Source organism: Saccoglossus kowalevskii, chromosome 18 (genome assembly GCF_978046115.1).
Source record: "Saccoglossus kowalevskii chromosome 18, keSacKowa6.1, whole genome shotgun sequence".
Taxonomy (NCBI): domain Eukaryota; kingdom Metazoa; phylum Hemichordata; class Enteropneusta; family Harrimaniidae; genus Saccoglossus; species Saccoglossus kowalevskii.
Window position 1 is genome coordinate 15007753 of NC_140658.1, and position 26342 is coordinate 15034094.

General features: G+C 34.9%; 1 protein-coding gene across 1 annotated transcript; it reads left to right on the plus strand.

Moving 5' to 3' along the window:
• Window positions 1-2860: 2860 nt before the first annotated feature.
• LOC146731610 (uncharacterized) lies at window positions 2861-8374 on the plus strand. Its single transcript, XM_085493158.1, has 3 exons — window positions 2861-2974; window positions 4733-4831; window positions 5395-8374. The coding sequence occupies exon 3, from the start codon at window positions 5519-5521 to the stop codon at window positions 7508-7510; it is 1992 nt and encodes a 663-aa protein (XP_085349284.1). The 5' UTR covers window positions 2861-2974; window positions 4733-4831; window positions 5395-5518; the 3' UTR covers window positions 7511-8374.
• The last annotated feature ends 17968 nt before the right edge of the window (window positions 8375-26342 follow it).

The window sequence follows — 26342 nt, forward strand, 5'->3', positions numbered from 1 at the left end:
TGTTTTGTTTTTTGGCGTTTCCAGGCAGAAGAAATCTGACGCCATGGAGGTCATTCAAGTGAGTTGTGTGTCGTCAGAAATTGACCTACTTTCATGAAATTCACACACATTGATAACGTGTTGGCGCAGAATAAACCCTTGAAGCATTTTTTGAGAACTTCTCGCAATAAAAAATAAAAGGCTTTTAAATTCCTTGTCTATGGGTGAAATAACAGGAAAAATGTAAATTGGTGTCATTGTAAACAAATATGCAATCTGTGTTCTAACACTCTCGAGGCATTGACGGGGCTGATGCTGTCTTGATTTTTCAGCTTTCTTTTTTTACAGAACCCCTACGGTTTTCATACAAAACTAATTTTTATTCAAAATAACACCTCTATGTTTACTTAGTAATCACGTGACTAATTCGTGGTACATGTCACAGATCATTTTTCTCAAAAAGCCAGGAACAAGGGCTTCAAGAAAATATATAATTTGCCACGCATCAAAACACTTTTCCTCATGAAAACAGTTTTTTACTTTTTAGAGCATGATAACTCTACCGCATCCTTAATACAAAAATATGTGGACAGACTAATCTTGTAAATATCATTGTGGCAGTCAACGGCGATTGGTATGCAAATTACGTTTGTCTGACGCATTACAAAACAAAAGTCTAGACTGTCGTAGAATAATACACAACTCGCGGACAGACAGTGTGATGAAACCCCTTTTTTACAAAGAGGAAAAACGGCCGATACAATATATTGATCTTGTGGTCTGACCTTCAGCATCAAAAGCAGTATGGCGATAGTGCTTCGCGTTCGAAAAGTGGGATAATTTTTAACATGGAATAACGGACATAAACTAAATCTTGATTCAGGTTACTTCCTGTTGTTAATTGGATTAAAACAGTTATATTTGCTAAATACTGGATCGTACATCTGTGTAAAAAATGCATGAATTTTAGCTCTAATTTGGGCAGCGAATACTGCGTCTACAACTGCGTTGGCTGCGTCGCCGTGTTCATTGAACCAGAGAGTATACAGAACGAAGCGAACAAACTTGAACAGTCACCTGCGTTACTGCATTTACCTATTTTTAAAAATAGAGTTTGGCACACAATTACATATCGTCCATTGGTAATACACTGGGCCAGTGTAGGATATATCATCAAGTTTTACGGCAAGTTGGGCATTTAATGGAGGAGTTTTGATGGAAACATATATAACATATCGAAAGCTTGGAACGTCACCTGTCTATTACGAAGCACACAAAAGTGAAAAAATTAAAAATATAAACTCAAAATTAAATTTTGTTTTAATAGATGTTTATGCAATGCATTCTCTATGGCACATCCTGTGATGTTTATTTGACTGGGGAACACTGGCCAGGGCGGAAGTCGGACATCTTGTCCACTCATTTCTGGCACGTCCACGCCGAGTCGCAGATTTGTATTTGCCTTGTCTGTCACCGGTGTCTTCGCTTTGTTATTTCCCTCGCCATTAAGTTAGTAAAATGGTGTTGATCTTTCGATATACATTTTTTTAATTGTATATTTTTACTTAGTTTTAATTTAAATAAAAATACAAGTACATGTATTCAAACGGCGGTCTTCTCGCTCCGCGTCCTGTTCAACATGGGACTCTTGGCGACAAATACACGTGTTGCGCGACGATTATCGCCTTTTAAATGTCTTATATGATTTACATGATGGTCTCCAGAATAATAAAAAAACGGTTAAACAAGTTATTATAAAATTCACACCAGGCAGTAGGATTCGACTATCGAAATGAGCAACATAGTTGACAGCATAGTTGAAAAATATATAACAAAAAGTAAATCACAAATAGTGTCGGACCTAGTACAGAACCCTGTGGAAGTTATTGCTAGTTCAGTTGACTGCTTAATATTATTATTATTGACATGTTGATTTCTGTTTGTTAAGTAACTTCTAAATAAATTTGTAAGCATCCACCCAAAAATCACAATTGTCTAGTTTGCTAATTAGAATATCTCGATTCACAGTGACAAATGTTTATATGAGTTCACAAATATCAAATTACCAATATCAATTTCCTCGCAATTGCTACCTTTTAGTACTGTATCTCTCAGGGAACCCATAATAATATTTGTACAATATATCAAAACTGTTAAGATAGGAAATCATGTTTGTTAATTGTTTTCACAAATATTTTGCTAATATGTTGTAATACTGATACTGGTTTGTAATTGCCTTAATCACTTGTACTCCTTTTTGAAAATTGGAGTAACTTTAGCTAATTTTAAAGAATTCGGGGATTCACCAGTTAAAAACCATGAATTAATTATATAATTGAGAAGATGGGAAATGTACTCTGGCATAAATTAACAGTTTTGAACTAAATTAGTCATTCCCCAATGCCTTATTTTTATCAAGTGCTTTTAGTAGTTGAAATATTTCTTGATCAGAATTTGCATGAAGAAATAAGAATTGTGGTAAGAATGTTGGTAGATAGGAATGATAGGATTGCGTGCAATGATTCAAGTGTCTCCCGAGACAAACAAATGATTAACTCCACAATGCCATGCAGGTTAACAAGAGTGGTTTCTAAGTCATTGTTTGCAGAAGACATAGGAAGTGTACTTGGCAAATTTACATTAATCGTTTCCATCTTACGTCAAATTCATTCATTTATTTTATTATGAGTTGGTACCATTTTCACTGAAATAACATTCCAACATCTCAATTCATTCACCATGATTTTTAAATACACAAGATGAGATAAAATTTTTAAAGTAAGATACATTACCGATAGTACAGTAAATGCTTGTCTCAATGGTGTTCCCTTGCAGAATGAACCCGTGATGACCTGTGATACACACCTGTGATCAAGAGCGCCATCTGTAGGCGATTTCATTGTGAAGGACATTGCTTCGAGGTCAACGGGATCACCGCCATTGTACGATTGACTGCATGAAACAGATTTTACATTAGGGGAAATCTCTGAGCGAGGTAAGTGATTAAAGTGTACACGTCAGCCATTCATGTTTGTAGAGTTGCTGATCTCGTGAAGTACAAATAATACGTATGCACACCATACGTATGAACAGATCGCGTGTATTGTCCCAGTGGCGTGCAATTTGACACACTTCCAGAAGACGTACCTACCTTCAACCGGACTCATTGGCTCGGTCTATACACATTGGCATACGTAAATTAAAATAAAGAAACTTAAGACATATCACTTGACAATATAATGGTAATAAATTCAAGCTTAACAGTTGAACAGAACGATTGTATAGTCATTGGGTCAAGGGTCACGCACTTCGTTCCAACATGTCCATGTGATTGAATCTGGGTCATGGCGTGACGGGTGAGTAAGACACTCATTAAACACTCACACAATAAAACGGGGAAGTGGTCGCATATTACGGCGTAGCAAACATGGGATATGAAAAACCGCCTAATACAAATGCCAAGGGTTCGAATCGTACTAGATATATACTCATTACAACTGATGCAATCGTTTCAAATAGCCGTCACTCAATTCCCGCGCGTGCGCAGATGACGAACCCACCCGCTTTAATTGAACACTTGTTTACACCAAAATAAATCTCAAATATTTGTTAATGCAATTTTCTCTCAATTTAAAAAAAAAGATGTAATGGTAGAGATCAATTAAACGCAACTTGTTTACACCAAAATAAGTCTCGAATATGTATTAATGCATTTCTTCTCTCAATTTAAAAACTTGTGATGGTAGAAATTATTTAAACATTTGGTCAGATATGGTCAACGCAAATGGCAAAACATCAACATTGTTGGGACTAAAGGTGTACAATAACGGCATACATATAGTTTACACAAGGAGAAAACACTAAATTGGCAACATTAATGACATTTGTGACTCAATAATGGAAATATGTAGAATATCTTTATATATACACACTGTATAGTCTCATCAAATGCAAACGCAAGCAGCCAGTCCATTGGGATGTTGTGTGTCACTTGTCTACATAGATACCATGAAGACCCGTGTTTAAATCCAATCCCTGCCCATCGTTTCTGACAATGTGATTTGTAAATACTATTGAGAACTGTTCTCCTATAAATGTAACTTAAATCCTTTTACTTATGTGAAGACCCTCGTGGTACTGTAACAGTGGACAAGACAGTGATTAAGGATTGCTAATTCTCCATTTCTCTTGCCGCCTTATATAATATATCGCCCCTTTTAGAATGTATCGACCCACAAAATAATGGATATCCATGAGCACAGAAACTACCATGTCATAAATAAATTACATCATTTAAAACAATTGCATGAAGTGTCGGTACGTCTTCTGGAATTGCGCCATAACAGGACATGTTGTGCAAAGCAAACAGTAAATACAATTCTTAACCAAAACCTGACAAGTCTTTCCAACTCTCCACAAATAACAGGGTTTTGTGTATTGGAAGACATATTTGAAACATCTCCGATGCGCCTTTTTGACATTCTCGCTAAATCAAACCTTCATACTTTACTCCCGTACATGAATATTTATTACTCAACAATAACAAACAAATCAAATACACTTGTACGTCAATTAAACTATATTTAGTTAAAATACGTTTTACAGCAAACATTCCTTTGTATGCTTGTTCAACAAGGTTTGTTGAGCTATAAACCAACGTCCAGTAGAGGAAAACGTGATACCAAAGTCAGTAAAAGAAGATACAGATTTGAGTGTTTGTTCATTACATCACCCTGTCTTATATTTTCTCAAGGTGCCGCTTTCCTGAAGACTACGATTGTGGTTTTATTTGCATTTACTTCAAGTTTCCATTAAGGATTGGATCAAAACAAAATCAAATCATCCACATATAGTAAGTAAAATCAACATATAGAATCGTTGCTGAAAATTCCTCTGAGCTCATTAATAAATAATGCAAATAATAAAGTCGACAAATGGAACCTTGATGAACCTCGCATAAGCATTTAAATACATCCGCGATTCCATTTGACTGCTGTATATGCACTGTAAAATTTGGAAAAAATACTATGGAGACCACACTACAACAACGTGTAGATTAAGAAAAAATGGTTAAGGCAATCGAACACCTTTTTCAATATACTATATGATTTGCGAAACCCAGCTTGATTTTCAATTAAAGGACAATTGTTCTAGATTCAGGTGTTTAATTAATTGTAAACATTGCATGGGAATATTTGACCCAACAACAACAGCAACGTTATTCTGATGGAGGGGTATTACTAAACTCGCCACCCCGTCATTTCGGAAAAAGTCAGCAACAAGTAAAACGTGGTTTACTATAGTATATTCATAGCTTTAGCTAACTGGGCTGCTCATACTGTGAATATACTTTGATATATTGTATGTTCTTCATTAGATACAAACGAGTCTCAGATTTGATTTGTTATTTTGCAGGTATAAACTACAAATGCTGCCAATGTATTGATGATTGCCTCATCACTTTTAATTGAGTTGCGGATTAAGAGAAGAGAAACTTCTTCGTTAATTGTTTATAAATATGAATAATTAAGTAAATACAATGCAAGAAAATCCAACTAAAAGTAGAGGTGATGTTGATGTCAACTTAGACCCTGAATATGTGCAACTCAAGAAGAAAGAGTTCCAGTGCAAGCAATGTGAAAAGTGTTTTACTCGGTCCGTTGATCTAAAAAGACACATGCTGACACATACAGAGTTGAAGCCATTTCAGTGTAACCAATGCGGGAAAGGTTTTACTCATTCTAGCAATCTAAAACAGCACATGGTTAAACATCCAGGGTTGAAGCCATTTCAGTGCAAGCAATGCGGGAAAGGTTTTACTCAGTCTGGCAATCTAAAACAACACATGGTTAAACACCCAGGGTTAAAGCCATTTCAGTGCAAGCAATGCGAGAAGTTCTTTTCTGAGGCTGGTAATCTAAAAAAGCATATGCTTATTCATGCAGGATTGAAGCCATTTCAGTGCAAGCAATGCGCAAAATGTTTTACTCAGTCTGGTAGTCTAAAAAAACACATGCTTACACATGCTGGATTTAAGCCATTTCAGTGCAAGCAATGCGCAAAATGTTTTACACAGTCTAGTAGTTTAAAAACGCACATGCGTACGCATGCAGGCTTGAGGCCATTTCAGTGCAAGCAGTGCGCGAAATGTTTTACACATTCTAGTAGTTTAAAAACGCACATGCGTATGCATGCAGGGTTGAGGCCATTTCAGTGCAAGCAGTGCAAGAAGTGTTTTACTCAGTCTGGTAATCTAAAACAGCACATGCTTACACATACAAGGTTGAAGCCATTTCAGTGCAAGCAGTGCGAGAAGTGTTTTAATCAGTCTAGCCATCTTAAACACCACATGGTTAAACACTCCGGGTTGAAGCCATGCTGGTGCAAGCAATGCGAGAAGGGTTTTACTCATTCTGGTAATCTAAAACAGCACATGCTTACACATGCAGGTTCGAAGCCATTTCAGTGCAAGCAATGCGCGAAATGTTTTACACAGTCTATTAGTCTAAAAACACACATGTTTACACATACAGGACTGAAGCCCTTTCAGTGCAAGCAATGCGAGAAGTGTTTTACTCGGTCCGTTGATCTAAAAAGACACATGTTGACACATACAGAGTTGAAGCCATTTCAGTGCAAGCAATGCGGGAAAGGTTTTACTCAGTCTAGCAATCTAAATCAGCACATGGTTACACATACAGGACTGAAGCCCTTTCAGTGCAAGCAATGCGAGAAGTGTTTTAATCTCTCTGGTAATCTAAAACAGCACATGATTATACATGCAAGTACGAAGCCATTTCAGTGCATGCAATGCTCGAAATGTTTTACTCAGTCTGGTAGTCTAAAAAGACACATGCTTACACATACAGGGTTGAAGCCTTTTCAGTGCAAGCAATGCGAGAAATATTTTAATAACTCTGGCAATCTAAAACAGCACATGCTTACACATGCAGGGTTGAAGCCATTTCAGTGCAAGCAATGCGATAAGTCGTTTACTCAGTCTGGTAGTCTAAAACAGCACATGCTTATACATACAGGGTCGAAGCCGTTTCAGTGCAAGCAATGCGCGAAATGTTTTACTCAGTCTAGTAATCTAAAACAGCACATGCGTACACATACAAGGTTGAAGTTATTCCAGTACAAGCGACATGGTAATTTAAAAAAGCTTATTTGTACACGTTCAGGGATGAAGCCATTTCAATGCAAACAATACAATAAGTGTTTTACCCATTCACGCGATCTAGAAAAACACTTGCAGACGCCATTTGGTCAATGCATGAAGAATGCAGACCAGATGAAAATTGGATTATTTGTTGTGTTAAAATATCTGAAAACTAGACTGGAGGATAATACAAGTGAGATTAGTAAACTGAGACAAGGAACAGAGACATTCAGAATGTGCTTTCTTTCTAGAAATGAGAAGACATTAAAAAGACACGAGATTACAGTGACCTATGAAATATTTAAGCTCAATCAAAACATTGCAGAATTTGAGAGCACAGAAACCTTCAGGCATGTGTTACTTTTTTAACTCATTGTTTTGTATCCAACAGTGTGGTGACGTTGAGGTCAAGATATTTTGATATGGAATAGGTAAAACAAACATTGTTTATATTGAATGACGGTGTTTATACTATTACTAGTGCATTTATTCCCTTTATTTGTCTGTGTTATCATTTGCATGATAATGTTATATTGTTAAGATATTATTATTATCTGCCGAATATCACTAGAAAAAAGTTGTATTGCCTTGCCCGTAGTGTAGTGTAAACGAAGGTAAGGTATAGTAAGGGGAAGACTTTGGCGTCGTCGTTGTTGTTGGCGTGAATTATGGGTACGATAACTCAAGTAATTTGTACACGGTCGGTTTCATTTTGCATTTTGTTTGCATAATTAATGAAATATGGCGTAATAATTTTTCAGTTATGACGTAATTGTTGTGAATATATTTTTTTTAGTTAAAGAAAAGTCATTTTAATGTTTTGACACTTAATCCCCCTAATCTGTTTCAAGATTTAACCAGAATATCCATGGTGAAATAGTTGTTTTGAAATCCTTTTGAATATTTTTGTGTGAATTTATTTTCATCACATTGGAACCAGAGTTCATTATAGAAAATGCTTTGTTTACACTAGTTAATATTTGACCTTTGTGTGAAGTCAATATATGCTAATTAGATCTGTTCAGAGTTTATTTTTAAAAACATTTATTAACATGTTGTTGACAATTTATACAACGACCTAAATGTGAGTAAATTTGTATTTTGTAAATGTTCAATTACAATATTTGTCATTATTATTGTTTTGTCCTTCAGTACACTATTTAAATTCACCGATGACATGTAGTACACTTCTGATGATTTAATAAAATTAGTATATAAATATTTTTAATCAAATGTTATGGTCACACTACTAGTATTACTGTATTATATTATATAACTTTATATTGCCTACTTGTTTGTGTGATATGTTTGTACGGTGTGGCTATTAACTAAATGGCTAACTAAAATTATTTATGCGTTAAATATGTTGTTCATTTAAGTATATGTATAACTTTAAATGCGGCTGATACTTATTTTATATGGACAAGTATGGTGACAATTACATCAATTTGACAACAAGAGGCATAATACTCTTATTCCTATTTATATATTTTAGCATCAAGACCAGGGTCTATTGGGGTAAGGACCTCCATTATGTAAGTCTAGCTGCCGCATTATATTCTGGCACACTTTCGGTAATTGTGCAGGAAGGTATCTATTTTGTATGCAAATTAGTGTTCTGGGACCTTCACACTAAATGCGGCATAGTAGTAGTAGAATCCTCACTTGTTGCCGAGACATTGTTGTTGAAATCTTCATACTATTTGGCCTAACCTTCGTATTTTTACTGGCCTACCCCTGCCAAGATATTCTCAACAATCTAATCTGCCGAAATATTTTCCTTTTCCCGCAGTTGTAAGAAATACACTTTTTATGTAAGAACCATAATTTACTCAGTATATATTTTTTGCGATCTAATCTGGTTTTAAGCGTAAACTATTTGTCATTCGAAATTATTCCTTATTAATATTTGCAGAGAGTATTCTTATGATTCCAATCAATAATAGTACTATATCTCATACAAATTTGGACCAGTAAGTGCAGAAAATGCATACAAATATAGAATGATTTAATATTTTCGATTAAGATTCTAATAAGAGTTGCATTTTGAGAGCTTGATTGGTGTTTTGTGGGCATTGTGAACCCTATTTAGTAGTTTAAATTCGTGAAGATTGGATATTAACACAACATTCTAGGACATTCGATAATTGGTGAAAAAAAAAACTTTTATAAATTGTTCAGTAAATCTAATGTTTTGAGTTTCAATATTTAATAATATAATTTTGTTTAATTTTTGAATTACTACTAGCTGTAAAGATTAGTACTATCATTAATTTTGGCTAATTTAAAACAAACTAAATAATGAATAGGTTATAGACAGTTAGTATAATAGACAGTTCCAAAAACATTTTATATTTGTTATACAAAATCATCCTGAATATTGATTAAACATTCACAAAATGTACAATAAAAGTTGCAAGGTTGTAATGTAAAATTGTTCATATCATTTATATGGGTGTTCTTTTAGTAATTTAAACATTGTTGAAAGTATACGAGTGTTTTATAATTTGCTGTGCAGCTAGTTCAGTTATCACATGGCCTTGCACGGAGTTGCTCCAATTTTTTAACCCATTTCTTGTTCTTTTGAAAAAAAAGTATTGTGGGGATACTATTCAAAGACGTGTTGTGAAACATTTAAAAACTAACAATGATGTATGTGTTTTTTAAAAAAAAAAATATTTCTTTGTTTAGTGAATGTCACGGAGTACAGAGAAACAGTAATGCTTGGAAAAAAACACTCGTATGAGCAATATATTTAAGCAATAACCCCCGACTGATGGCGAGATATTGCGCAATTCACGACGTATATGCATGAGCCACAGGCGAGTGTATATATAGAGTGAATTGTGCAATATCAAGTGGTATACCCAACTTCGGCTGGGGGTTATTGCTATTATATTATACCAGTATATTGACAATTCGATAAACCTAGTAAAAAAAAGAGTTTACTTGCATCCACTATAAGATCATGATTATGGCCCTTAACAAGAATATTCATAAGAATAGTATGTAGTTGTACACTGAATGCATACGAAAATTACATATGCAACACAGTTCAAATTGAGTACAAAATAATTGTTATTCCCAAACGTATACACAGTGAATAAAGCAGCATAAACACAGAAAGATGACCTTCCTGACCTTTTACTGACTGCGTCAACGCCATTTGAAATACAGGGTCGAGTACAGTTTGGATCATTAAAACAACGGATTTTCCACGTTTTCATTCCGGTTGTTGTACAATTTGAAATGTAATTTGCCCATCGAAAGTACAGTAGTGAAATAAACCAGTTTTGTGACTCGTCATACTACTTGTAACTGTAGATATTTAACGTTTTAGCGGTACTTTGGTACACCAAAATTAGTTTTATATATTTGTTGACACGTTTATTCTCTCAATTTACTTGTAATGGTGGGAATTAATTGAAAGATTGCTGTTTACAACATATAAGTTTGACATTTTTCTTCAACACATTCATTCATTCTTTGTTTTCAAAAAAAAATAAATAATCATTGTCTGACTGACAGGTCGCTCTTATTGTCTACTTCAGGCCTCGTGGTGTCAACAGTTTTGGGAACTAAAAAACGGAAAACACGATTTATGGCGAACAGGTTATTTTACAAATCAACAAAATAATAACGGAGCAAACAAATTGAAAATTCACCGCCCGATCGACAGACAACTTTAAACCTAAGCGATCGCATCTCCCGATTCAGTTCAGCACTCGCTGTGACTTCTATCCCCCTCATTGCCATTCAAATCAGATAATACAGATCTTCGTCGAGACATCTCGCAAAACAAAAATCTTGGAAAGAAAACTACATGTAGTTGACTCTGGTGGTGCGTTCAGCCACGGTTATTAGTTCAGCAGCTGAGCAAGAGAATGACCTTCCATGGTGGGCAATGTATGGTAATGAGTCTTCCAGAAAAGGAGTGTCTCCTCCCACAACGTATTAATGAATATGTAAATCATGACGTCATTTTGGCGCGGCTTTGTCACGCCGTGAAACAGTGTTTCCTATTGGATTCGGGAGCATAATTTCGTACTTTATAACCAATTGCGACCACGCATATCCACACATCTGCGTGATTATGACAGACAGATACCATGACTATTCGTTATGAGTTTGTTTTGATCCATGGGACAAACGGATTTTGAGTTAGCCGACGATACGTTGCTGCTAAGTTGTTTTTGCCGTGAAACAAAACAGCGATTCACGGCAACTGCAGGCCTTTGATCTCGAGTTTTAGTGGACGCATTATACTAATTTTTCGCACAGACACTCTTCGATATGTTCCCTCTCAAGTCGCGCTGGGATTTTTCTATTTTCCTATTTGTTTCGAAATTACGTTCTAATTTCTGAATACCGGAAAGAACCAGATCGCATTGTTTTTTTCAAGATAGCTAAATTATTATTTATTCTCCAACTATCATGTCGATATATATCTCAATTAACGCGGAATGGTGGTGAGCGTTGTCTGAAAAACTGTTTTGTTGCCAATGTTCCACTAAATTTGTTTATTCATTGGTTCAATTATTTTTTACCGAAAATGGCTTTCTGTGTTTACACAGAGATCACGTGACTATACACGTCCATACACACACTATCTTGTCGATTTCATATCCAGTGTGAAATAAGCTTTCCATCAATATATAGCTTTGTGTGGTTCAGTAAATATTTTATATGAAAATATCAGTTTAGAAAATCAATACCAAAAACGTGTACAGCATCCTTAAGGTTTGCAACTCCAATAATATTACGGTACATTTAACAGCATATGCCAATTTTGTCAGCTTTTTCATCACACACAACGACGATTTTCTGAAATTAAGCAAATAGATACATATATATGAGGAGGCATCAAACTCAAGAATTAATATTAATAAATCGAATGGTCTCAGGGCAGGAAGATGGAAACCACGAACAGATAAACCATTAATTCATTATATGGAACAATGAAGGGCTAAAGGTTTCTCAGGAATAACGATGCATATAAGGCAGAGAATTGGAATGGCATTAAGTTAAGTTAAATCTAAACTTGAATGCTGTCCTACCGAGGTAGAATTTTCATTATTAATCAAATCATTGCTTCTAAAATTTTATATCGTCTCATACCATTCTCGCCACCCAATCAAATAGTTGATGAAATACAACATCTCTTTTTAAACTTTATATGGAACGGGCGTCATTGGTTCAAGCGAAATATAGTGTACCTATCCGTATGTGAGGGTGGTCAAGGTCTCATTGACCTTCACACTCGCATAAATTGATTCAGACTGCAATATTTACAGAGATAATTTTATTTGGGGCTCAACCTTCTTTGCTTTCTTCTTACAGACTATTTTATGCAACAAAGTAATGATATAAATATTCATTACTTCTTGCCCAAGAAAGATTAATGGTTCAAGTGTATATTATCGTGAATTGTTGAATGAACGAAGAGGATCACCGACCACATACGGCGAAGTTATCACGGAACGGTTATTAGATAACCCCTTACTGCTACACTATCTGCAAAACATACCATTGGACATGCTTCACTTCCGTGAGGCTTGCGTAACAAAATGGGTGATTTATTAAATAACAACACGTAAAAAGACATAAATACACTTCACAATATTATTAATAAAAATTCTAAACATGTGCTTGACATTGTTCTTAATGTTATAATGAGGGCAATACCACTAGCATGGAAAAGGTTAATTACAAACAGTCTTAGTGAAGAGTCACGTGACGTTAACTACTCTATTGAAATCGCCCATGTGGATGAAAACCGTGACATTCTATTGATCCACCCTTTCTATAGAATATAGCGAGGCATACTAAACAAGTTTTTAAATCAGCTCAATCACATTAAATTAGATTAAATTAAATCCCATTAAACAAACATGTGTGTGGCATGATTTACTCTCTCTTAAACTTGACAACATACCAATCTATACAGATACATGTGCTTTCATGTGCTCAAGCGGGGCGGCGACCTCCAGTGGCGACTCGTGTATGATGCTTATCCCACTGGAGGTTATCACTTCAAATCACGCATTTTTAACTCTGATAAGTGCCCTTTCTGTGGCGATATTGACGATTTGATGCATGTTTACTTGGAATGATCGAGTCTACTCTATTTGAAACGCTCACTCGTATACTTGATGATCTGCTTGGATTGCCTGCTATCCTGGTTTTTGCTGGGTCCACCGAGAGAACGAGCACGTGTGTCATTAATACACCAGTCATTATGCTATATATTAATAAACGCCAAGGTAGCAATTCATCTAACACGATACGACAAGTTAAAGGGCCAGAACGGAAAATCTACAAATGCACTGCTATGTTTTAAAGCTAGGATAAGAAGACAATTAGGACCAGAAGTTAGATGTTATCTATTGAAACACTCCATCGGGATATTTGAACAACAATTCTGTATTAACAGCGCCGTAGCCACAGTACAAGAAGAAGAGCTTTGTTTTTTCATATGCCACAATAATGACTTTCAAAGTTAAATTGAACTATTTGTACATTTCTTATTATATTCATAAGTCGTTTCAATCAATTGATAGCAAATTATAACAATAATTGTATTATATATATATCGCTTTCCATGATTATTGCAGTAGATTAATAAGTTGACCACTGTGCTTTCATTCAATTGAAAGTCGATTTTTATTGCATATTTATTTTAAGCAATGTAAATAACTTATCTTGTTCGTACGTGTACAACATGTGTTTTTTTGTAGAAAGTTAGTTTATGGATACGCAGTGGTAGTTGTGCACTGGCAGAAAGTTCAGTAGTGAATGATTAAGTCTTGTTTATTTGTATATGGTACTATAATATTGGACAATGCCTATAAGCTGATATAATATTAGTAGTGTTCACGCACAGCTACTTAGCACGGACTAAGAGGTCAAATACTTGCTGAGAAAACGTGCATGAACGCTTAGCACGGGCTAAACAATGCTAAGTACGGATTAAATACGACACATTTTTAAGGTCTGCACTTTATCCTCAATATAAAATGTAGATAGTTACACGTGTTTGATGTGTAACAGATATACTAATACTAGGCTACTCCACCAGTACGACATTATGTAGGTAAATGTGGACATATATTCGATGAAGGTAAACTATGCTATAATAACGGCATTTACCATAGTCACAGTTCGATATATTGATACATCTGTTTATGATATACGTGATATATTAGCATCGTCAAACAGAATATTGCAAGGTGTTGTAGTAAGATATATACCATGATTTATATAAGTATTACAATCAATTAGTATGCATCTGTCACCGTAACGCCATAAGTTATATTAGGAAATTCGAATTCCAAATATGGAATGATTACGTGCATAAGCGTTCTCTAATAATATCAAACATGCCTGCCATCAGGGTTTGACAGTACTCCATACAAAGAAGTTCACTGATTCTGTTCTAAACTTTAGGATTTTTGATGTAACTTTGATGTACAATAAAGATGTATAATAATAATAACTCAGACTGTCACAGTACTGTCTTCGTGCATACTTTGAGGTATCTTCGTAATATAAACCACATAAACACGCGGTTATTATGCCGCTCGTCCACATATACCTCAATGACGTATGTCAAACAATACAAACAAACGACTTTATAGTATTATACCGGGAGTTATATAACAAATACAAACATATTTATGTGCCATATAGAAAAATATCAGTACCTGAATGTGAAACTACTTCAACTCCCAAACATACTTGGCAAAATTGGAGTTTCGTTGAGTGTCTAAAATATTAAACATCATTGGGCGGTAGGAATTCAATGATAATATTATGCTGCTGATTGTCAAACTGATGTCATATTTAAAGTAATAAATGTACTTGAATGAAACGAATATTTAAAGAAAAATTAAAAATTATTTATTTATTTACTTTCCAGAAAATCACACACATAAATATCCATATTCGAAGTGATATAATGAACTAATATTGTAATATTTTAAGAATGTTATTTATAATAATTCATTGACATGGTATTAAGTGCCTATGCCAAGAAACTTACAAATTGTGTAACAATAAAAAACAAAGGCGAACAAAATGAGAAATATCATAAATACATATACATTTTTATGTATATTTTCAAAATTCCACATTTACTCACACTCAGATGCATGTTGTTGACCTTCGTTGCATAGCATTGAATGTATGCAATGGTATACTGGAATACTGTTCTAATAATGTATAGTAAATTAACATTAACAAAAAATTAAACTTGTTTACATGACTACATGACTATTACACCACTATCTGTTATCCGGTAAAACACAAGATAGCTATCCACCATATTTTAAATTATACATATAGATGTATACCATCATTTAGACACCTTCATTCAATAAAAACGTAGTCTGTTTTACCACGTTCAAACCAAAATATCATGATCTGAGCTTCGAAGTACCTTTACATAAATAACAATTAGAAAAGTACAACATGTCTGAAGGTTACTGTTCCCTCACTTCTTGCAATTGTTTGATGTAGATTGTCCATTTCGTAGCTCAACTTAATCTTATGTTTTTTTAATGCTTTCCCATTTCTAGAAAGAAAGCACATTCTGAATGTTTCTGTTCCCTGATTGACTTTAGTAATCGCACTTGTATTATCTTCCTGTCGACTTTTCAAACATTCTAACGCAACCAATAATCCATGGTTAGCGTCATTTATGTAGTGGACATTTGGCGTGTATATGTGTTTTTCTAAATTGCTTGAATAAACACAACGTTGGTCTTGTTGTCTGCACTGGAATGGCTTCCACCCTGTATGTGTAACCATGTGCTGATTTAGGCTACCAGATTGAGTAAAGCACTTCTCACATTGTTTGGACTGGTATGGCTTCACTCCTGTATGTGTATGTATGTGCTCATTCAGATGGCGAGACGTGGTTAAACACTTATCACATTGTTTGCACTGAAATGGCTTCACACCATGATGTCTGCGCGTGTGCCGTGTTAGAGAATTATACCAAGTAAAGCATTTGTCACATTTCTTACACCGAAATGGCTTTAAAACTGTATGTGTGAGCACGTGATCTTTAAGATGGCTAGGCAGAGTAAAACACTTCTCACACTGTTTGCACTTAAATGGCTTCAATCCTGTATGTGTACCCATGTGCTGTTTTAGATGGCCTTGTGTAGTAAAACACTTCTTACATTGTTTGCACTGAAATGGCTTCAAACCAAGATGTCTGTCAATGTGCCGTTTTAGAGAAGTTGGCCAAGAAAAGCATTTGTCACAATGCTTACACTGAAATGGTTTCCGCCCTGTATGTGTATGCATGTGCAATTTTAGATAGCTGGGCCGACTAAAACACTTCTCACATTCCTGGCACTGAAATTTCTTCAAACCTGTATGTGTAATCATGTGCTGTTTCAGATGGCGAGACATTGTTTTCACTGGAATGGCTTCAATACTATTGAAGTGTTCTTCATCAATACATTGACAGCAACTTCATTTTTACCTGCAAAAACAAAAGAAAACAAATCTAAGACTTTAGTGTACTGAATTAAACGATTAAAGGTATAATTCAATATACATGTATCAATGAATATTTACAGCATACATTAACTTAATGCAATATATCAGCCTTCTGTAATGTATCAGGGCAAAAATATCAACTGGCATTGTAGAACGATAGCTGACTAGAATGATTCCAGCAAAATAGCAAACTGATTCAAATGTATCATGTGTCTCTATTGAGTCTAGAATTCATGTGTCACCGATAATTATCTCTCAGCATATAATATATGGAATTTTAGCAGTCAATTCGTCATGTGTGCCAAATATGTATCATAAAAGCTTACATGAATAACATTAATCAAATAGAGTAGCTAGTGAAAATACTTTGTATATGTGTTACTATGGAGCCTAACAAAATGGCTACTACTATACAGAACCTAAAATACTACCTACATATAGGTACAAAGAAGATGTAATGAATGGAAGTAAAAGTATGCCGTGACATCAGATCAGCTTATCTAGCTAGAACGCTAGTTTTCTGTGTGTCTTTACAGAGCTTAGGATGACATTTACATGTTGATTCAATATAGATATAATAAAGTAAAATACATGACATATCCTTCCACATGTATATGCTTATTCAAAATTAACGAAATGATGCCAGACTTACCAAAAAGAGGTGCTGGGGAAATCTTTACATATGTATAAATAAACGCCAGTTTTTGGTTGTGTCAAGGGTTGCAGACAATTTGCCTCGTATTCAGCATACAATTTAATTAATTTATTCTTCAATACAATTATTACAATCTGTGAATTTTTATTTTCAACACCAGAACCATATTTTTTCAAAGGTTTGTTTCCTAAATCAGGTTTCGATCTTGGTGCGATATATTAAGTACTGTACCTGAAGTACTGTTTTATACATGTGCATTTGTGATTTGTTCCTGAACCAGTCATGATTGAACATGATATTGTACATTTTGTTCGAGCTTTCATTTACGAAATTAAGATAATCTTTAAACGTTTCGTTTTTTTACTTCAGCTGTGATATGATCAGTGATTTATGTGAACGACTAATTACTAGTACATGTTGAATCAATTGAAATTCGCTGCTTTCTGCTTTTGGGGGACATAGTTTTAGGCAAAAAAACAGAGTTGACACATGTAGAAAATAACCATTGAAATCATAGAAAAAGAAATAGAAATGGTTTTGAGCATAGTACTGTCTATCACAATGTTTGTGGCCTTGGAAAAGCACTGATTGCACACAAACGAATAACAACAAAGAATAAGATCATCAAAACTACATCGAGCTCAGAGATTTGAATGATAAATGCAAGTCATTGTCATAACATGGTCTCCAGAAGATCTTTTTCCCATTTTCATTTTGCTTGTAAAGCAATTGCAGCAGTATCACAATTGTGTTCTATACCCGCATACATTAAACAAAAATAATAATAAATTGTAACTATCAGAGTGTAAAGCACTAGATATGTAATGATCCCCCATTTTAGCCTTCACATCCGGTTTTATTTGACCAATATATATTGAAGAAATGATGGTCATCGAGGCATTTGATCTGCTCATCAGTGGCTGCTAATGGCTGAAGAGCTTTATATAAAAATGGACAGTTGGGGTTTACACAAGTGTGGTCACTATAAACAAATGGTCTTTCTATTAATGTCACTTTGGATATGTGGTATTTATAAAAGTAGTTGCTATGTAAAGTTGGTCACTACGGGCCGGTGGTATTTATATAAAGTTGGTCAATATGGACGGGTGGTATTTATAATAAAGTTGGTCACTATGGACAGGTGGTATTTTTATAAAGTTGGTCACTATGGGCCAGTAGTATTCATATAAGGTTGGTCATAGTAATAATAATAAATTTGGTCACTATGGAACGGAGGTCTCTATGTAAAGTTGGTCACTATGGGCCAGTGGTATTTATATAAAGTTGATCACTATGGACAGATGGTATTTATATAAAGATGGTCAATATGGGCAGGTGAAACTTTATAAAGGAGGTCTCAAGGTAAAGTTTGTCACTATGGGCTTGTGGTATTAATATAAATTTGTTCAATGTGGGCCGGTGTTATTTACATGAAGTTGATCAGTGTGGCAGGTTGTTTTTTATATACCAGGTATAGATTGTCTCTATGGGCAGTGATTGTCTGTCAACTATTATTCAAGCGACTTCTTCTCCCATACCTTAAGCTTAATCACCTTGCTATTTACACCAAATCTCCTCTGTCAGATTAGTTCATTTCATTACATTTCATCACATCCAAATTTCCATTTTTAGGGAATACTTTTGGCATCTAATTCAAAAATGCAAGTGTCTATTTTTAATAAATATACTAATAGTTTTTTTGTTAATTTTTGCATATTTTTGATTTCTTCTTTATAACCGTCTGCCAGATTGCCTTGATTGAGATTCCTATTATCATATAGATTTGTACTCAATCAAATGTGTTCATTTAGTGAAGATATCGCTATTTTTGTGAAAGTTATGATTTTTTTGTGATATTTTTTTTTCATTTTTTCGACATGTTAACTACTATGGCCATTGTTTTTCAAAAATGTTGAGTTTCAGGTCAAGGTCATTTCAATGTTTATAGCTAGGAAGATAGTCTGTTTCAGTATACACATTATGTTCTGTACTGAACTACCGGGGTCAATGTTTTCCATGGTATTTTCAGAGTTACATTGTCTTTGGTTCTGAACAACCTGGGCCTATGATTTTTTGTTTGTTTTTTTAATGTTGAATAACACGTCAAAGTCATTTAAATGTTTATATATTTGCTGGTATTAAACAATCACGTTGAAGTTGAATTCAAGGTTAATGACAGCCGAAAGAACTTCACCATAATTGTAAACTGTGAGTTGGAAATGCATGGTGATGTTACAGTAGAGCTCTTTCAGTTCAAAGGTAGCTTGTTCTGAAAACGTGGTTTTTAATTCATGACATGACAGTTTCTGAGCTCATGAATATTCAATAATTCGTGGGTTTAATACATTGTAAAAGGGGAGATATATTATTTGGGGGGCAAGATTTAGAACCATTTGGACGTTTTTGTTTCTCCCTCCTGATGTTCACTGACTTGTTACTAGCCTTCCAAAATTTTCCCGAAAAATATATGCACATTTAACTTCATTCCGTCCGCCATTCCAAATCACAAATTATACACCACATTGGTCTCTAATACCCAGTCGCAAAAAAAAGCCCAACAAAAACAATGCCCAGGCCACACACGACAGTCTCTTGGATTCCCTCCCAATTATTTTTATTCACGCCATTATCTCTATTCCAATCTCCTCAAACTTTGTTCTTCCTGTCAACTTCACACCTTGCAGCCAGACCTGCGTGACTCATTCAAAAATCGCTTATTTCTACTTCCTACTTTATGACATACCCACTCCTATTTACTATTTGTAACGCCCATCCTAGCGTTATATTGAGCAAGTCTAAGTGCCCCCCCCCCTACACTCGTTTTTCCCAACGAGACGTATATCACTTGTATGTATAGGTGTCCACTCACTTTAAATATTTTCTACCTAAGTCTAATGCTAACACGTGTTGATGATTATTTGTGATTTATACTGAAAACATCAAAATTAAACAAGTGGTGGTAAAACGTTGGTTTAAACAATTGTCTTTTAGTTAATTTCCGCCATTACAAGTTGTTAAATTAAGAGAATCAATGTGTTGAAAACAAATTTAAACTTATTTTGATGTAAACAGCTCTTGTTTGAATAATTTCCACCATTACAAATTGAGAGAATAAATGTCTCAACAAATATTTGGAATTTATTTTGTTTTAAACAAGCGTATAATTAGTTTCTAAAATTACAAGTTATTATTTATTCTTTATTTTTATATGGTGGCGTTTCGTGAGGTTAATTATCCTATAGAGACATTCTTGTTTACTTGTTATGGTTTTACATGTTTCAGTTTATTTGATTTACGTTTTACATTGTAGCTCTTAGTGGGCCTTGAACTCACCGACTTGTCAAGCTAATTCTGTTCCATCTCGACGCTACACTTGTGTACCACGTCATGACGTTGATGTTCTTTTTGCTAACTACTTCAATGTTTCGACTAGTTGAATGGTAAAGCCAAATCGATTGATTTGGTCCCGGTTAGTGCTTATCTAGGGTGATTCGAGTCTTTGGTGTGTGTACCGATATTAGATGGTTTTTCATTTCCAATGTTTGCCACCTGTGCGATCACTTCCCCGTTTTATTTTGATTTTGTGAGTGTCGAATGATGTCTTCCTCACGTGTCACGCCATGGCATAGTTTTAACCATGCGGACATGTTGTAACGAACCATTGGCAACTGACTGACTGTATGATAGTTCTGTTTAACAAGTTGTGTTATATTCTGTTATATTATATTGTCACGTGATTTGTTCCACCATGTGTAACTATATATTTGTTGACATATGATTTATGTTTCTCGTGTGTTTCTATATATTGAACGTAATAATTGTGTTGAATCAATAAAAATAACGTTCTACCTTGAGACTATAACCACCCCTTATTCTACACCTGTGCAAAGCAAGATACACAATGGTCGCTTGTGTTGGGATTACACGCGGCGGAGACAACACAGGAATCTGTTCATACGTATTATTGGTAAATGCACGAGATCAGTAACTCCACAAAAATGAATGTCTGACGAGTACATCATTATCGTAAACATAAATCACTTACCTCGCTCAGAGATATTCCTCAATTTGACGAAAGCTTGTCCCGTAAAATCTGCTTTATGCATTCAATTGCGCAATGGCGGAGATCATGTTGACCTCAAATCAATGCCCTCTACGGTGACAATATTTTTTTTATCATGGACTACATGGACAGATAGTGCTCTTGATAAATGTTTGTGCATCAAAGGTCGTCGCAGGTGATTCTACATAGGACTCGCGATTTTGTTAAGGTAGAGATGCAGTTTACTGTACAGGTATTTTAATTAGTTAATTAGGAAACCAAGATGACCTCCCTTGTCCACAAAACTATATATTTTCAGAAAGCTTATTGTTTGAATTTTAAAATTTTGTTAGCATATTTTTTTATGGACACAATAGTTTGAAATATGCACAAAAATGTGCTTTTTTGGTAAAAAGTGATTTAAAAAAATTAGCTTTTAAACTTTGCTTCTATTTCCTGTCAAAATTGGTTTACGGGTATATCTATTTACTATGAAGAAAGTGCCGGGCACGGATCTAGAAGCCGTACCTACACACGAATTGGTGACGTCACAAAATACATGACCTTCAATCGGGGTCGTTTCCTGGTACATACGAATTGGTATATACAAATTACAATAAAGATACTTAAGACATTACACATAAGGTAAAACAACTCCTGTGACAATATAATGATAATAACGGTAATAAATCCTAGCTTAACAGTTGAACAGAACGATCATATAGTCAGTCGGGTGACGCCGAGGGTCGCGCACTGTGTTGCAAAATGGCCGTGTGGTTGAAACTGGGTCATGGCGTGACGGGTGAGGAAGACATCATTAAACACTCTCAAAATTACATTAAAACGGAGAAGTGGTTGCATATTACAGCGTAGCCAACATGGGAAATAAAAAAACGCCCAATACAAATGACATGGGTTCGAATCACATTAGATACACACTCACCAGAACCGAAGCGATCAGAAACCAGCAATCGTTTTGGCTTTTCCGTTCAACTCATCGGAACACTCGAGTAGTTATAAAAATGAACACCACTTAACGACCAACGTTGTGGCGTGGTACACAAGCGTGCCATCAAAATAAAACAAAATTAGCTTGAAAAGACAGTGGATTCGAGTCCCGCTCAGAGCTACCGTAAAAAAGCAAATCAAATAAACTGAAGTCTCTCAAACCCTAATCAAGTAAACAAAGAACGTCGCAAAAAAATTAAACCTTACAAAACTCCACCATACAAAACTGAATGAATAAATAATAAAATAACTAACGACTTTAATTGGACGACGCGCAATTTCTTCAACAGTTTCCAGATTGGGACAAGAGATAAGTTTTGTTAAAGTGTCGATGGCCGCGTTCCCTATATTACGAAAACAATTCAGGCAACAGACGACTATCTTCTGTGGTTTTGTGGAATTTATACTGTGTCTGCGGAATTGTTGATTGAGGGTTCGAAGCCAGCAGTTAACATTTTGTTAGAAAGTTTCACAATTAAATCAAATATCCAATGATACCAGTATATTTATTTCATTATTTTAACAACTTGCAATAGTGGAAGTTGGTCAAACACGAGTTCTTACACCTAAATAAGTATCAAATATTTGTCGACACATTTATTCTCTCAATTTAACAACTTGTAATGGTGTAAAATAATTTAACGAGAGCTGTCTACATCAAAATAAGTCTAAAATATTTGTCCGCACATTTATTCTCCCAATTTAACAACTTGTAATTGTGGGAATTAATTAAACAAGAGTAGTCTACACCAAAATTAATCTCAAATATTTGCCTGCGCATTATTCTCTCAATTTAACAACTTGTAATGGTGTAAAATAATTAAACGAGAGCTGTCTACACCAAAATAAGTCTAAAATATTTGTCTGCACATTTATTCTCTCAATTTAACAACTTGTAATGGTGTAAAATAATTAAACGAGAGCTGTCTACACCAAAATAAGTCTAAAATATTTGTCCGCACATTTATTCTCTCAATTTAACAACTTGTAATTGTGGGAATTAATTAAACGAGAGTTGTCTACACCAAAATTAATCTCAAATATTTGTCCACACATTTATTGTCACAATTTAACCACTTGTTAATAGTGGAAATTACTTAAACGCGACTGGTTTAATCAGTTGACATCAATGCAACTTACCTGCAGACAGTGCACAACAGAGTATCATTATTGAGCAATTATAAACAGGAACGTGTCTTGGCATTAGGGTTAGGGTCGGGTCAGGTATGGGCAACGCAAATGGAAAACACCCAATTGGCAATATGTACACTAACAGGTTATGGCATGCATATAGTTTACACAAGTAAAAACACAAAATTGGCAATTTTTTGGACAATTGTAACTCAATAATAGAAATATGTTGTATTTCTATATATATACACACTATATAGTCTTATCAAATGCAAATACATCCAGTCAATCATTTGTGGTCTTGTGGTTCAGATGTCTACACAGTGATCAGGAGGACCCGGGTTCACATCCCGTGCCTGCCCAACTGTTTCTCGCAAACACTATTTGGCAATAAAGCTAAATACTAGTATGACAACAAATTATTCAATTTGCATGACTACACACACAGCTCAGTTGATTTGTACTATGTCAGCGATCGCTGGTTCGAATCCAGTATGTTTAGTTAGATTTTTGAATGCTAGTGTAGACAGTGATTAGGACTTAAATCCTGTCTCTTGAGTGAAGAATACTACCCCACATGGAAGCCAGTCGAATAACGAACACAGTTGACAGCTGTAGGTCACGTGCAACAACAGACACGAGGAGCATGGCTGCTCTCCAAATGAGTCCCTTCTTTTGTATTGACCCCCTAAGGATTACTAACCCCCCTTTCTAACTCTTCCCCTAAAAATAATATATCGCCCCTTTTAAACTGTATTGACCCACAAATTAATGAATATTCATGAGCACAGAAACTGCTACGTCATGAATAAATTAGCATAATTTAAAAAAAAATTGCATAAAGTGTAGGTACTCCTTCTAGAGCCCTGCCAAGTGCCGTCTTGAAAACTGTCTACCGGTTGTCAATTTTGCAGGGCAGCAGCTCAAATTTTACTACTTCAAGTTTATGCATAAATTAACACCCAGGCTAGTTGTCAGTACGATTGTTGTAACACTGTTCAAACAAAAACATTGCCCCAACTTCGTTTTGAAGATAAACACATTGTCAATCATTTGTGAAAAATTCAAAACAATAGGTCAACGCGTCTAGGAGCTATTTTTTTAAGTTCTGGAATGGGCACTAAAAAGAAGCTGAGATAATTACTAATTTGCATAACAATTCACTCAGTAAGAAGTTTGCTAATGCTCATTATTAAAATGGCTGTAACAGTTCCAAATTTATCATTATGTAAAAAGTTAAATATAGTACATAATTTGGAGATCCCGTCATTACTTTTTTCGCCATATTTCTTTTTTAATATTTATGTACATCCTTGCTCAATCTTGCTAAGCATTCAAAAGAGAGAATGTTTCCACCTGTTATTTAAAAGTAGTCCTTTGAGTATGTTCCACTATTCACAATTCTACAAAATTTTAACATTCTGTGAAAAATAAAAGTTCACTGACTATAATTGCTACACTCTAATGTTTTTATGGGAGACATGATCATATAAAATGTATCGAATTTCAGTTTATTTGAATCAATGCATTTTGGCAAACTACATTTATAACTTGCAATAAATATATTTATTTCTAATAAAACTGACCAATATATAGCTTAATGACAATTTTGGCGATTGATAGTGATGATAGTGTTGCCAACTCGTTTTTCTGTAAACCCATTGTCAGTGTCAGCACCTTAAGTACAGACAAACTAAAAATTCCAGTACACTGGAAACACGAAATCCCTCCCTGCTGAAGATTGCGGGAATTTGAAATATTGACTTGTCAGACACAAAATACAAGAATACATGTAGCTACAGTATGAAAACAAATGGCGAATCGAGTAAAATAAAATAAATATTTATACAACTACTGTGTTAACGCACTACAAAAACGTAGCCATTTTCAAAGCGGTCACGGGTTCACCCGACTGATTTCGTCCCCAGTCTTTGTTTATTTCCGTGTTTTTTAGTAGAGTTGATTACATAGCACAATCACAACCATCGGAACTCTGTTCATTTTAATCAAGCCTATTTAGTTTCGCTAACGGCACCGCTGGAAAATACACATGAATGTAACAGACACAAACAAACTTGGCAACTCCTGTTTTTATGTAGCACATTCGGACTCGGTCAGTGTTGCGTTAATTGCATCGCGCCGACTCCGTTTTATTACGTTGCCCGGTGAAAATGTTATTGGCACGAATCAATTTGGTCATTTTGTCATTTGTGGATCGTTTTTCATTGCAAAACTCGCAACAACATAGTAACAAAAGTTCAATGTTCACAAGGACTAGTCATACGAGTTCTACTCGTGACGTTAATTATGATGCTGTTCATGAACATAGGTCCACATTTGATTCCCTACCACATGGCCTTATTACCACCACTATATAGTGTTTCCAAAGGTGTTACATGTAGTAGAGGTCATATTGCATCATACGTTAAGCCTCATATAGACGACTGGTTGTTTAGTCATGTTTATCTCATATCACTCAACAAAGGCATCCAAAAAGATGCACACTTTAATACCCCGGGTATTACATATGTCACCACCGGGTAATTTAATTTGGATTATTTGGGAATAAAGCTGGATGCGTCTAATGATATCTATCTGGAATACTGGAATGAAGTAGACGCTAGTCACTCATAGTATATTAGATATAAACAATACAAAATAAATTGTAAATAACTTCCCTTTTTCAGAATTTACTGATAACACTTTCTAATTTACAGATATTGGAAAGCATATTACAGTTATCTCATTAAAAATGTATTCATTATTTCTACTTATTTCTACATCTAACACTATTTTATTTAAGTTCAAAATATTTTGTGTGTGAATTTTATAAATTTCTTAATATACATGTACCA

Excerpts from the sequence above, each read along its gene's own strand:
- LOC146731610 (XM_085493158.1), top strand. The coding sequence starts at position 5,519 with ATGCAAGAAAATCCAACTAAAAGTAGAGGTGATGTTGATGTCAACTTA.